This window comes from Alligator mississippiensis, chromosome 2 (genome assembly GCF_030867095.1).
Source record: "Alligator mississippiensis isolate rAllMis1 chromosome 2, rAllMis1, whole genome shotgun sequence".
Lineage (NCBI taxonomy): Eukaryota > Metazoa > Chordata > Crocodylia > Alligatoridae > Alligator > Alligator mississippiensis.
In genome coordinates this window covers 199,161,350-199,176,160 of record NC_081825.1, presented here as the reverse complement: position 1 = coordinate 199,176,160, position 14,811 = coordinate 199,161,350, and the positions used below count along the sequence as shown (strand labels likewise).

At 49.0% G+C, this 14,811-nt stretch overlaps 1 protein-coding gene across 1 annotated transcript in view; it reads left to right on the top strand.

Annotated features, from left to right (window-relative positions):
• LOC132248697 (inositol 1,4,5-triphosphate receptor associated 2-like) overlaps positions 1-14,811 on the top strand; it is a 61,119-nt gene that overhangs the window by 8,652 nt on the left and 37,656 nt on the right. Inside the window, exons 5-9 of the mRNA XM_059722675.1 lie at positions 3,058-3,116; positions 3,288-3,357; positions 3,832-3,990; positions 5,620-5,737; positions 9,313-9,360. Of these exons, the coding sequence (XP_059578658.1) occupies positions 3,058-3,116; positions 3,288-3,357; positions 3,832-3,990; positions 5,620-5,737; positions 9,313-9,360 (454 nt within the window). The remainder of the gene's footprint in view (positions 1-3,057; positions 3,117-3,287; positions 3,358-3,831; positions 3,991-5,619; positions 5,738-9,312; positions 9,361-14,811) is intronic.

The following is a 14,811-nucleotide window of genomic DNA, read 5'->3' as shown; positions in this document are numbered from 1 at the left end:
TTGCTGGAGCATGCTAATTAGCATAGTCCAGCAAACTTGCAGAAGGCTCTATTAATCTAATTGGCATGTGTCAGAGCAGAGGTCCATCACATGTATAAGTGCCTCAATATGGCAAGCAGGAAATGGGCAGCTCCCCTTCAGTAGTGGCATTTATTGGGGAAAAGGCCCAAGGGCAAAGTTCTCTGCCCTCCTACAAAGGGGTTAATCAGTTCCTTTTTCACCAATCCAGCCCACACAGCCGAAGCACTCTGTCATGGGGAAAAGCAGAAAGGTGGAACCCAGAATACAAAAGGGGAACCCCGGGGCCAGGAACCCACAGAGGGGTAAGAAGGAGAAAGCAAGTGTAAAGGGAAACACTTACCTGCAGCAGGACCCGTGGTGAAACCAGAACTTGAGGAGAGACCCGTGCTGATCGTCAGCTGCTCGTTTATATAGCTGCGGCTGGCTGGTGACATCATCAGCAATCGCTGGCTGGCAGAAATAAAACAGGCCTCTGGCAAAGAAGAGGAAAGCAGATTGGTGCTTGCATGAGCACCAGCAGGAGGTGTCACTCCAAAACTCCCGAGGGAGCAAGAAGAGCCGGAGGCTGCTTCCCTCATTGGGGAAGTACCCTCCAGTATGAGCTGCAAGCCAGAGACTGCTGGCTGCAGGAAGAGGAGCCAAGAGCCAGAGGCGGCTCCCCAAGGCCAGGAACCCAGGCATAGGAGCCAAAAGTCACAGAAAGACCCCGATGCCAGGAGCTGCAACAAAGGGGCTGGAAAGCCCGACACAACTCCCTGTGCCAGACTAGGTGGGACCGTCGAGGGCACCAGGAAAGATGGAGAGACGCACCAGGCTGGGTGACGAGGGAGAAGAGACGTGGTGGAGTCCTCAGGCTATCCCGGCCATGTACAGGGCCTAACTTAGACCCATAGTGCCGAAGGGCAGGTGGTCAGCAACTAGGCAGAGGGGGACAGCTGGGTCCCTCAAAGTGGAGAGTGGTTTTTCTTTGTGTTTTATGTTTCCCCCTTTTGGAGGGGCTGAGGGTCAGAGCTCTTTTGGAGCCTTGGTGTTACTTGAACCTTGGGGTTGGTTTGCTAGCCTTAGGGAAAAGGTTGTGGCCTTGCAACCCAGGCAGGATACCTTAGGCTGCTTGGCTTTAGCTGAGGCGACCACCCCCTTACGAAAGTAATCAGGGGCTCAACAGTCGGGAACCTGGCCAGGAGGACAACCATGACCCATCAAGGTTTGGTGTAAGGGCGAGGTACAGAGGAGGTGGAGCCTTGCAGAAGACTGCTGGATAAACGTCCCACCGTCGAGGGACCCCAAGTGGTCGGGCCCTCCACTGAAATAATATTCAAAGTCGTGGCAGGAAAGATTGGGGAAGACCGCACTGGAAGCAAACACCTTCTTGACGGACCACTGGGGACGGTAAGGCAAACACCACCAAACATCCGGGCCAGAGTCGCACGTGACCGGATGTTCAAGGCCAGGTAGGCACACACCCCCAAAGATTTTCAGCTATTCCATTTCTTATCTGCCCAGCTGCTGAGCCCCTAAAGCTACTCTGCCAGTCTCTCTCTCCAGTCTATCTCCTAGAAGCTAACACCCTCCTTGTTCACGCTTACCTCGCTATTGTTATTCAGCTTTCCTCCAACCTCCTCAGTGTAAGCCATCTCACTCTTGTTGTGACAACAAAGCTATTCAAATTTCTGTTGATGCTAGAGGTCTATCTTGTCTCACCTCATACATAAACAGATTTTTGCTTCACTGTCTGTTAACCCACTCCTTCTTCTGTGCTAGCTTTATGAATAAGCTGAGGAATGCACCCTTATAACAACATGAACACATTTTAAAACAGAAATATTACAATAAAACCCATAGTTCATCTCAGCAGAGTAAGAGACAATCTTGCTGTATAATTAATGTTACTATAGTATGTCAGGCCCTGAGGGTGGCCATAGAGCCCCCTAGTGGTTGCCTGGAGCCTGCCTCACTTGCCCACTCTGACCTCACAGGGGCCCACCTTGCTGTCTCACCTGCTACACCTTGATGTTAAACTAAAATGGGGAGGCTGCCCTCAGAGGTCGGTGAGCTCAGGTTGTACTTCCAGCCCTAACACTCCTCTGTTTCAACTTTGCCTCTTTGGTTCAGAGTCCTGACTCCACTGTACAATTTCTCCATCTCCTGGATATTGATGTGGAGGGGCTCCCCTGGCCTCCACTGCAGCACTTGGTCCTTCAGATCTTAAACCTTTGCCTGGGCTTTGGCCTTCTGGCCTTGGCCCTCTGACTTTGTCTGTGCCCCTCAGCCCAGGTCCATTTCAGGGCCCTGTGACCCCACATCTTGCCCCCCTTGGGCTTTGGGCTTGCTCCCACAGTCCTTAAGGCCTTGGGTCCCCTCTTATCATTTGTCCTGATGGGTTCTGTCTGTGGCCACAGTCTGTTTCATTGCAGGCTCTGACTCTCAGTTCACAATCTATTTCTCCAGCAACATGGCAGTGCCTCTCTGGATGCTCACTGTGATTTCCAAGCCTCCCCTTACAGTCACTTTTGGTCTCCCGGTTTTAAACATACAGGCATAAGCAAACTGCTTCAAACTAAAATCTTTCCCTAGCCTTGGTCTGTGTCACACCACATTATTTGTTATTATAACAAATAATTTCACATTGGTGTCTGGTGCTGTGGGGCTTCCTTTCAGTCCCTTGTGGTCTGGAGCTCCTTTACCCTGGCAGGTCAGAGCCAGTCTGTGGCCTCGGCCATGGTCCTGGCCTTAAGAAGCCTGTAACCACCCCGTCCCCTGCCACCCTGTCATCTATCCATGCTTTCCGCATCAGTCCTGGCAATTTTAGTCCTGATTGTGCTTCCCACACCTGAGGCAAGCAGGCATTTGCTCACTGCTCCTACAGCCAACTGATTTGAGGTAGGGGACCCATTACAGTTACCTACAGTGATTATGTAGCGTTCAGCATTACAGTAAAGCAAACTTCCTCGTAAAGGAAAAATGGGATGGATAAATGTGCTGGGGTTATTTTAATCTTTAAATAGGCGAACTTGTATTAATTTTTCTAAAATTTAGTATTTCAGATAAGTCCATTGAAAATAAGTCTACAAATAAAAGAAACCTAGATAAAAATAGTAAGTATCTTTGATCCTATTTTTCTTTTAAATATGTAGCATGTTTGTGCACTACTGTATTACATTATAAGCTTAAATATTATATGCAATATATTTGACACATTCTTTGTAACTATTATGTACATTCACAAATAGCATTAACATTGTAATATTTTTCTGTCTGTTTTCCAGGAGGAAATATATTATTTTTAACTGAGGAAGATGCTGAGACTTTTCAAGGAGCAGCTGAAGACTCAGATATGTATGTTGCATTGGTGATGCCCAACCTTTTCATCCCATGGCCTGGATGAATGGTGCCATGCTGGTCTGCATGCTGAATATGGACCGTGGCCTGATCTGGCATGCAGCGTGGCGCAGCCAGGCCTGATTCAGCCATGAGGAAATGGCCCAACTGGGGCCTTATGCCTGCCCTGCATGCCTGGATATCTAGGATCCAAGGCAGCTGCATCTCTTGGCTTTAAAACCATTTTTACACTTAAATGTAAACTTTTATTTTTTTAGATATTGGGACATCTTATTTATTAATTACATCCACCAAAGGGTTGGATGATAATGCCCAACTTTTTTAAGTCTCCATGTCAGATTTGGTCCAGATCAACATAGTGACAGTTGCAAGAAAATTGTATTCCACTTAAGATATGATTAAAATTTAAATGTTATTTGAACCAAATATCTGAATTAATGGTATGGTTTTTTTCTTTCCATTTTGTTGAAGGCAATTTGATGCTCTAACTAGTAGTGTTGCAGACTTAAAATACATGTATCAGAAATTAACTGGCCAGGTACTGGGTACACAGAAAGCAATGGAAGTATCAGATGAAATCTGCCTGCAATTGATGGATGAAGTTGCAGAACTGAAAGGCAAGCTAACAAGGTATGGCTCATCCCTAGAATAGATTATTTTCTGGTCAGCTTCCTTGTATCTGAAAAAAAATGTTTCATTTAAATTCCACCTTCACTAATATGTCATATTCCTTCAATTCTAAACCAACTGTGCAAATGAAACAAATTGCCTAGAGGGTAGGGCTAGGATCTGGAATGACTTGGATAGATTGGAGAAATGTTCCATGATCCATCAAATGAAATGCAACAAGGACAAGTGTAAAGTTTTTCACTTGAGGTGGAATAATTGCATGCACAAATACAGACAGGGGAATGACTAGCTAGGCTGCAGTACTGCGGAGGTTGTAGTGGATCATAAGCTGAATATGAGACAACAGCATGCTCTTGTTGTAAAAAAAGCCATGGTATACTGTATTAATAGGAATGTGTCTTCCAAATCAAGGAAAATGATTCTTCTGCTTTATTTGGCATTAGTGGGACACCACTTGCAATACTATATCCAGTTTCAGGCCCCATACTTCAAGAAAGATATGGACAGATTAGAAGAGAGCAGAAAGCAAGAGAAATAATTACAGACCTGGGAAGCATGACTTATGAGGAAAGGCTGAAAAAAACTAGGATTATTTAGTCTCGGGAAGAAAGAGACTAAGGCATGATTGATAACAGTCTTCAAATACCCCTGAAGAGTTATTAGAGAGAGGATGGAGATGGACTTTTCTCTGTAACTAAAGGGAACTGGACTAGGAGCAATGGCCTCAAATTGCAGCAGGTGAAGTTTAGGTCAGAGATTAGAAAGAAGTTTCTCACTCTGAAGGTGGTTAAGCACTGGGACAGGCTTAACCTAGATAGGCTACGGACTCTCTGTCCTTGTAAGTTTTCAAGAGCAAGTTAGACAGACACTTGGCTGGGATGGTTTGGTCAGGGATGATGCTACCCTAAACAAGGGGCTGAACTAGATTGATTTAACTAAGTGTTTTGGAACTCTCCAGGAGACCTGATTTTTTTCAAATGAAGGTGGGGAGAAATTGTGGAAATACAGTAAGAAATGTCTCTCTTTCTTGTTAATGTCTCACTAAAGTTTTCTATGATCTCATGTAGTTTCATTAGGTAGTAATTAATTTTTCCCCCTTTTTTGCATGTGTGTAATTTTCCATCATTTTCCAGTCTTCTTGCTTTTTTTTATTTTATTCTTTTCTACTATACTTCTCTCTTTCTTTTCAAATCCGCATCCATTCTCAATTTTCAAGACATTTTGACTGTATCAAAGCACCAATATTTTTTTGCCGGTAGGATAATGCATCTTGCTGCCAAAGAACTAAAAGCCAGTTTGGTATCTTGTGATCTTCTTCAGAATTTCAAAAAATGTTGAGCTGTACCTGATAAAGACCTGTAAATAATCTAAATGTAGAAGTTCTTGGATGCTAGTGGGAGCTCCAAGCATCAGGTGCTTTAAAAATTGGTTTATAATCCTTAAATCATGTCCCTTTTTAAAAATAAACATAGTGCTAGAAGGGACCTCGGGAGATCATCAAGTTTAACCCTCTACTCAAAGTGGAATCATACCTGTCTAAGCCATCCTAGACAAATGTTTGTCTAACCTGTTCTTAAAAGCTTCAGGAGCAACACTCACATGCATGGCTGATACACATTTATTTTTCAGACTGGAGCAGTATCCTGTACATTTAAAATGTATATCGAATGAGCTTGAAGATTTCAAGAGCAATTTAGTGAGCTTTTGTGAGGAGAATCACATGATTCATGGATATTGCAGAAGTCTGGTACGTGTGTTTTTTGTTTTGTTTTTTATATTGCACCAAGAAAAGATGTCTATTCTTATTTTTAAAGCAGGGGTTGTCAACTGAGGGTACTTGGAAAGGGGCTAGGGGGTACACACAGGTGGGCAGGCAAGGATGTAGCACCAACCTGCGCTGCCACCAACCAGGAGCAGGGCCAGGGGCAGATGGGGAGGAGTGAGGGCAGTATCTCCTTTGTACAGGCCAGACAGGCACCACCAAGCCAGCCAGACGTGGGAGGTAAGGGAAGGTAGGCCCTCACACATGGCAACCATGGTCACCACCCACCACCCCACACCACCACATGCGAGCCCTCCCCACCATCTCTGCATCTGACCGCTGCCACCTCATCTCCGCCCTGCCAGAAATGTACTCAGAAGAGGTACACTCCTTAAAGGTTGAAAACTCCTGTTTTAAAGGAATGGTCATACGAACTGTCAGTAGTGTTTCACTTCACTATTCTAATATAATAAAGCCTTAGTCTTAGGGCTGTACAAAACAGTACTTTTCCATTTTGCCTTGAGTTTTGACAGTCCAACGGAACAGTGTTTTGTATCGAATTTCACTTCCAGTCAAAACAGCTGTTCTGCTCTGTTCCATCGAAACAGAAAGGCTGTTCCGATGCTGTTTAGACGTTTCAATGAGGATGGAGAGTCAGCCCAGCTGGACTGACTTCCCATCCCCAACGCTAGATCGCTGGGGGCAGGAGGTAGCCCAGCTGGGCTGCTTTCCTGTCCCACACGCAAAATCATGCCAGAGCTGGGCTGCCTCTTGCCCCCACAGCAATCTACCTCAGGGGACCGAGAAGCAGCCCAGGTGTGCTGCCTTGCTGTCCCCTACCGGATCTTGCGCTGGGGATGGGAAGTCAGCCCAGCTGAACTGACTTCCCATCCCCAGCCTATGGTCGAAATGTTTCGACTTTCAAAACATTTCAACCAGCTTCATTTTGTGTCAAGGCTATTTCGACGGCCTTTATTTTGTTCTGATTTTGCTGTTTCAACCTCAGAATTGGTCAAAACAGTGTTGAAATGAAACAGCCGGCAAAATTTTGCACAGCCCTACTTTGTCTGTAATGCTCTGGGCCAACTGTGCATGCACTGCCCACAGGGCAGGCAGCGATTTGGCTGGCCTGGAACATTACAGACAAGAGGAGGCTGGGGGGAAGGGAGTGGGCCAGGTGGCTGGGGGCAGAGCATGGCATGGCATGCTGCCTGATGCAGGGTGTGGCCACCTGGCGTGCTGCCATGGGGCACTGCTGCACAGCGCAGCACACCATGTCATGCCTGCTCCCTTCCCCACTGCCTTCTGCTCCCTGCCTCAGCCAGCAGGGAGTGGGAGGTGGCAGGGAGGGAGAGAAGAAGGGAGTGGGCATTGCGTGCAGCACAGCCCTGCAGCTGTGCACCCTTCCCTGGTGCACCGTGCAGCCCTGCAGCAGTGTGCCCTGCCCCACCCCAATGTGTCCCTGACCACCCGCCCCGCTCCCTGGACCCTGACTGCCTCCACCCAGGGAGGGGAAGCAAGGAGGCGAGGTGGGGGTGGTTGTACACTGCTAGACACTGAGCATGGGGCACGGGGTGGTGGCTACAGCTGCCACATGCAAGCTTCCCCCCCCCCCTTCCTGGGTGGCGGTGAGGGCACATGGGGCCAGACACGGGAGGAGCCGGGGGAGGGGGACACATGCCCCCTCTTTGGCTCCCCTGTGCTGCACTCCTGGACAAGCTCTGATTGGCCCATGATCTGGTCCAGCCAGGACCCTGTTCATGGTGATGGGGCCCCAGCCGGGCTGGGTCATGGGCAGTCTGAGTCTGGTGGCTCCTCCAGAGGCACAGTGCCAGAGAGCCAAGGGAGAGAGGGGGCCATGGCCCCCTGGTCTATGCATGGGGCAAGGGTGGGCTGCAGCTGTGGGCTGTACTCAGCCTCTGCTCTGTCCCTCACTGCTGCTACTTTGACAGTGGTGCAGCACGACACCATGTGAGTTCTGCTGCTGGGCAAGCCAGACAGCAAGGTACATGGCACAGCATGGTGCTGCTGCCAATGCAGTGGCAGCAAGGCATGGAGCAGAGGCTGAGTGCAGCCTGCAGCTGCAGCTGACCCTTGCTCCTTGCGCAGACTGGGGGCCACGGGCCACACCCCTGGATCAGCCATGGGGCTCTGATTGCCTCATGACCTGGCCTGGCTGGGGCCCCATTCATGGTGACTGGGGCCCTTCCTGGGTTGGGTCATGGGACAATTGGAGCCCAGCAGCTCCTTCAGAGGTAAGGTGCAAGGGAGTGGGGGAATGGACCTGGACCCAGGGGAAAGTTGGGGGGAGCGGGCCTGGACCTGAATTGGGGGGGGGGTGGGGAGGCACATGGGCCTGTATCCTGGCCTACCTGTCATTCTTGATGGCCAATTTGCTAGTTTCAAAATATTTTTGGGTCCTACTTGATAAGGACTTGCAAATAATCTAAATGTAAAAATTTTGGGAGCATTTGTGGGAACTCCAAGTATCAGATGCTTTAATAATTGGGTCATAACCCTCAAAGTTGTAGTAATCGAATGCTGGGCTTCTTCTAATTCAGGGTTTTTTCAACCATTTTTAAGGAATGTACCCCTTCTGGGTACACTTCTGGTGGAGCAGGGGGGTGGCAGTGGCCAGACTTGGAGTGGAGCAGGGGGGTGGCAGTGGCCAGACACGGACACAGAGAAGGGTGGTAGTGGCAGTGGCTAGACCCAGAGCCTGGAGTGGGGGCTTGCACATGGTGGCAGTGCAGGATAGTGGATGGCGGTGGTAGCTGCCACATGCGAGTTTCCAACCCTCCCCAGTGTCCAGCTGCCCTAGTGGTGCCTGTGCAGTCTACAGAGGTGAGCTGCTCCTGGGAGTTGGTGGCATGGGGTGGTGGGTGGCAGCCCTCTCTCCCTGCCCACCCATGTGTACCCCCTAGCCCCTTTCCAAGTACCCCCAGGGTTATGCATACCACCAGTTGACCCCTGTTCTAATTGTTAGGGAAATGTTTGATTTATAGAATATTTCTTCATAACCTTTTAATGATGTTACAATGAAGGATCATCCTTCTGTCTGCTGACTACAAGTAGGGAGTGTTAAGAAATATTTCATGACCAAGTGGCTCACAATATGGAGAATTCAGTTTGTTCCATTACAGGGAATAGATCGCTATCTGAAATATTTCCACCTCCTGCTGATTTAGGGGCTGTGGAACATGAAGGAAATGGGTGTCTTTTCCATGGGGTCATCTCTAAGAGCCATTTTTCAGTAAGAATTTGTATCAAGATGGAGGGATAAATCAATGAGGGAAAATAACCATTATTAGTCCTTTCATAAACCTGGTAGTTTAATTCAGTCTATTCATGTGCTGAAAACTGGATTTGATAGGTGAATATATCAAATTTAGTTTTCAGGACATGTTTCTTTTAATAAAAACACTGAATGAAGATTAATATGCAGATGCCATAACATTAGTCCTCGTCTTTGTTACGAACAGTACTGGTCCTTTATTTAGTTGGAGTTTCTTTCCCCCCAGCATATTTTAATTAACTTTATTTTTCCTTTTACAATGTAGAAAAAACAAGTCAACTCTCTTTCTACAAAATTAACTTCATTAGAGGAGGTGGGTAATGATTGTTTTGAAATATCAAATGGTTTTTGTGTTTTAAGCCAATAATACAATATCATGATTGGTGCACTAACAACAATAGGATTTTGTTTCTTGTTTTGTTTTAAAAAAGATTTCATGATGTCTTGCAACAAAATGAAAACAGGACAGAGGAATCTTCTCAAGCCTAAAACTGTGATCCTATTGGAAGCAATAGCTTATTGAATATTATTTGTTTCCTGTAACAAGCCTAATATTTTTACTTTTCCCCTGGAGATTTAAATTTATTTTTTGAAAGTTTACAAGTGTGTTAGCAAAAATGTTTTACTTTAACCTACATTCTTTACACCACTTGTTTGGTCATCTGAAAAAAAAAATATGTTTTTCTTACCTGTAATGCAATCAGTAAATCCTAAAGTTCTTGGTGATTATTTTTAAAATAGCAGCATAATAACAAAAGATATGGGTAGCAGTAAATGATGTCCCCTTGCAAGAAACATCTGTAAAATATGATTTCTGCTTAACCTTTCATATGTTTAGTTCCACATTTTTCTCTTAAGTCTAGGAGACTTTTGTTCTGTTACTGGTAAGTAATGTAGAAGATGCCATACTTAAAAGAAGGCTATATTTTCTAACTTCAGTTCAACAAGATATTTAAGTCCATAACTAAGCTTATGCATGTGAATCGCACCTTTTACTTCAGTATGACCTGATCTATGCTTAAGTACCTTCTTGAACCTGATCTAGTTTGGAAAAAAATTGGTAATTGGTATTGGCTATATTTCAGTGTTGTTTCAAGGTGTTGTTGGTATAGAACCATGTGGCTAGGGACAGACATTCAAAAAGCCCAAGCCTGAATTGATTCAATCTTTCATAGATTCATAGATGTTAGGGTCGGAAGGGACCTCAATAGATCATCGAGTCCGACCCCCTGCATAAGCAGGAAAGAGTGCTGGGTCTAGATCACCCCAGCTAGATGCTCATCTAGCCTCCTCTTGAAGACCCCCAGGGTAGGGGAGAGCACCACCTTCCTTGGGAGCCCGTTCCAGACCCTGGCCACTCTAACTGTGAAGAAGTTCTTCCGATCTAGAATGTCCAATCTAAATCTGCTCTCTGCTAGCTTGTGGCCATTGTTTCTTGTAACCCCCGGGGGCGCCTTGGTGAATAAATACTCACCAATTCCCTTCTGTGCCCCCATGATGAACTTATAGGCAGCCACAAGGTTGCCTCTCAACCTTCTCTTGCGGAGGCTGAAAAGATCCAGTTTCTCTAGTCTTTCCTCGTAGGGCTTGGTCTGCAGGCCCTTGACCATACGAGTGGCCCTTCTCTGGACCCTCTCCAGGTTATCCGCATCCCTCTTGCTTTGCGGCACCCAGAATTGCATGCAGTACTCCAACTGTGGTCTGACCAGCGCCCGATAAAGGGGAAGTATCACCTCCTTGGACCTATTCGTCATGCATCTGCTGATGCACGATAAAGTGCCATTGGCTTTTTTGATGGCTTCATCATACTGCCGACTCATGTTCATCTTGGAGTCCACTAGGACTCCAAGATCCCTTTCCACTTCCATGCCACCCAGCAGGTCATTCCCTAGGCTGTAGGTGTGCTGGACATTCTTCCTCCCTAGGTGCAGCACTTTGCATTTCTCCTTGTTGAACTGCATTCTGTTGTTTTCTGCCCACTTGTCCAACCTGTCCAGATCTGCTTGCAGCTGTTCCCTGCCCTCTGGCGTGACCACTTCTCCCCATAGTTTTGTGTCATCTGCAAACTTGGACAGAGTACATTTGACTCCCTCGTCCAAGTCGCTGATGAAGACATTAAAGAGTATTGGTCCAAGGACCGAACCCTGCGGGACCCCACTGCCCACACCCTTCCAGGTCGAAACCGATCCATCCACCACGACTCTCTGGGTGCGACCCTCCAGCCAATTCGCCACCCACCGGACTGTGTAGTCATCCAAGTCACAGCCTCTTAACTTGTTCACCAGTATGGGGTGGGATACCGTATCGAAGGCCTTCCTGAAGTCTAAGTAGACGACATCCACCCCTCCTCCTGTGTCCAGGCGTTTCGTAACCTGGTCATAAAAAGAAACTAGATTGGTCAGGCACGATCTGCCTGCCACGAACCCGTGCTGATTTCCCCTCAGCATAATTTGTCCTGCCGGGCTCTCACAAATGTGAGCCTTGATAATTTTTTCAAAGACTTTGCCAAGGATGGAGGTGAGACTGACAGGTCTATAGTTGCCGGGTCCTCCTTCCTCCCCTTTTTGAAAATGGGGACCACGTTGGCCCTTTTCCAGTCCTCTGGGACTTGGCCCGTGCGCCACGAGCTTTCAAATATTCCCGTCAGTGGCTTTGCAATGATGTCGGCCAGTGCCTTCAGCACCCTCGGATGGAGCTCATCCGGGCCTGCCGACTTAAAGGCATCCAGTTCTTCCAAATGACTCTGCACCATTTCAGGGTCTACGCATGGAAATCTGGCACCTTGCTGCTGCCTCTCTACAACCCCAGTGAGAGACTTGTCGTGCCCCTCACTTAGGAACACTGAGGCAAAGAACTCATTGAGGAGTTCAGCCTTGTCCCCCCTGTCTGTCACCAATTGTTTCTGCCCATTTAGCAGGGGTCCTATTCCTTCCTTTTACTCCCTATATATCTAAAAAACAATTTCTTGTTGTCTTTTACTTGGGTTGCCATCCTCGGCTCCATGGTAGCTTTGGCCCATCTAACTGCCTCCCTACAAGCATGAGCAGAGGAGGTGTATTCATCTTTGGTGATCTCTCCCTGTTTCCACTTTTTATGTGCTCCCCTTTTGTCCCTTAGGCTGCTCTGGATTTCTCTGGTCAGCCAGGGAAGCCTCCTGGCCCCTTTCCCTTTTTTGCCTCACTCGGGGATCGTCTTGCTTTGTGCCCGAAGGATCGTTTCCTTAAGGCACAGCCACCCTTCTTGGGCTTCCATCTCTTCAAAACTCCTACTCTGCAGTGCGTCCTTGACTAATCGCCTGAGTTCATTGAGATCAGCTTTCCTAAAGTCTAGCACTTTCACCCTACTAGTTACCTTACCCACTCGCCGTCTTATGGTGAATTCTATTATTAGATGATCACTGTCCCCCAGATGGCTACCGATCTGGAGGTCCGCTACCATGTCATCTCCCATTGCCAATACCAGATCCAGTATGGCATTCCCCCTAGTGGGACTGTGTACCTCCTGAGTCAGGTGGAGGTCCTGTACACAGGTTAGAAACCTGCGTGAGCAGTGGGACTTTGCTGTCTGTGACTCCCAGCAGATGTCCGGGTAGTTTAGGTCCCCCATGACTACCGCCTCTTTAGCTTTTATGGTCTCCGAGATTTGCCTCAGGAGCCCCGCATCTCTTTCTTCCCCTTGATGTGGGGGTCTGTAGCAGACCCCTACCACCAAATCCCTTTCTCCTTGCCCCCCATGTAGCCTAACCCACAGTCCTTCTACTTCCTCATCCTTGGATTCCATCTTGATGAGGGTTGATGTATATTGCTCACTGACATAGAGCGCAACCCCTCCCCCTTTCTTCCCCACCCTGTCCTTTCTGTACAATCTATAGCCCTCAATATGTACCACCCAGTCATGGGATGAATCCCACCAGGTTTCCGTTAGCCCTACTAAGTCGTAGGTGTTTTGTGCAAGCAGGAGCGCTAGTTCATCCTGCTTGTTTCCCATGCTCCTAGCATTAGTATATAGGCACTTGAGCCCTGCGACTGGTGCCTTTGCTGCCCCCCCGCTCCGAGTCCCAAGGGGCCCTTTGATTCTTACCTTCTCGTTTCTTACCTGTGCCGTAGTACCGGCCTCCCCATGGCTTTCAGGTTCCCAATGCTCTCTTTCTTCAGGCTGGGCTGTCCTTGTGGGTGCCACATGGTTTGGTGGTCCACAGCTTTCCCCGCCCTCATCTTCCCCTCCCCCCGACGAGCCTAGTTTAAAGCCCGCCGGAGGAGATCTGCCAACCTAGAAGAAAACACACGCTTACCTTTGGGGGACAGGTGAAGCCCATCCCAGCTGAGCATGTCCCTCGTCGTGATGTGCGGGTCGTTGTCCAGGAAGCCGAAGCCTGCCTCGAGACACCACTGCCGAAGCCGCCAGTTGGTCTCTCGGATGCAGTTCTCATGCCGTCTTCCGCGTCCGTTCACTGGTAGGATGGAAGAGAATACCACCTGTGCACCGAACTCCTTCAGCATGCCACCCAGAGCACTGTAGTCTGCCATCAGGTGATCGGGGGTTCTCCTGGCCGCATCGTTAGTACCCACATGGACTAGGACCATGGGGTAGTAATCGGTGGGCTTGATCCTGGCCTGGATTACCTCCGTCACATCCCGAATCTTTGCTCCAGGGAGGCAGCATACCTCTCATGCTGAGGGGTCCTGGCGACAGATGGGCCCTTCCATACCCCTCAGGATGGAGTCGCCTATGACGAGCACTCGTCGCCTCCTCCTCTGGGTCCTCTTGGATCTCTTGATCTGTTTGGAGTGTGAAGAATGTGGTGTTTCTTCCTGCCCAAGGGTTTCCTCCTCCCCTTCCATCTCCTGCAGGATCACCAGGGCCTCGTACCTGTTCTCCAGTCGAACTGGAGAAGCTGGTACCGATTCTCTGCAAGCTGCTCCGGACCTGGCTGTGACCGTCTGCCACTCTGCTGTGGAGGGCATTCCCCGGGCTGCTTCTTCCTTCAGTGCCTGGGCCTGCAGGGAAAGGAAATATCTGTCAATTTTATCTTCCGCCTCCCTGATCCCCCTCAGCCTGCTAACCTCCTCCCGGAGCTCCCTCACCTGCGCCTCCAGAGCCCCAAGACGGGCACCTGCCGGACAGGTGTGGGGGCCCCCAATCTCTGCCCCCCCCAGCCCTGCTGGGGATCCCCCACAGGCCAGGAGGTAGGGGGACATCAGCTCCCCCATGGGCTCAGTCTGGGTGGAGGCCTCAGACCAGCCCCGGTTAGCCTTGTCCCCCTGGGCAGAGGCCCTAGCAGCACTCCTCGTAGACACCATTCTGAGCTGCTGTTTGTAGACCTGTGTGGTGTCTACTCCCCACCCCTACAGGAGTCCCACTCCTGGCCCTCCCGGCCTGCCCGCCGGCGTGAACACCTGCGCAAACGCCGGCACACTCTCACAGAGCGTTAGTCTAACTTGGAGAGAGTGAACCAGTTTGCAAGTGAATAGACATTTGGCATATGCCTGCAGTGGCTCAGGCCAGAAGCCCAGGGGCGCTAGAGCAGCCCTTCTCTTCCAACATGGGAGCTGAGCAGAGGGGGGCATGGCCAGGCACCGATGGGAATGAGTTAGGGGGAGGGGTTTAAACACCCACCTCAGCCTGCAGGGTTCAGAGGGTGGGGGAAGAGGGAGTGTCTGCTTGGTAAGGGGGGAGGAGGGGAGAGCTCTGCCCACCCCAGCAGCTTCCTGACAGCTGGGAGCTATCCCCCCACACACAGGGCTGCCTGGCCCCAGAGGGGAAC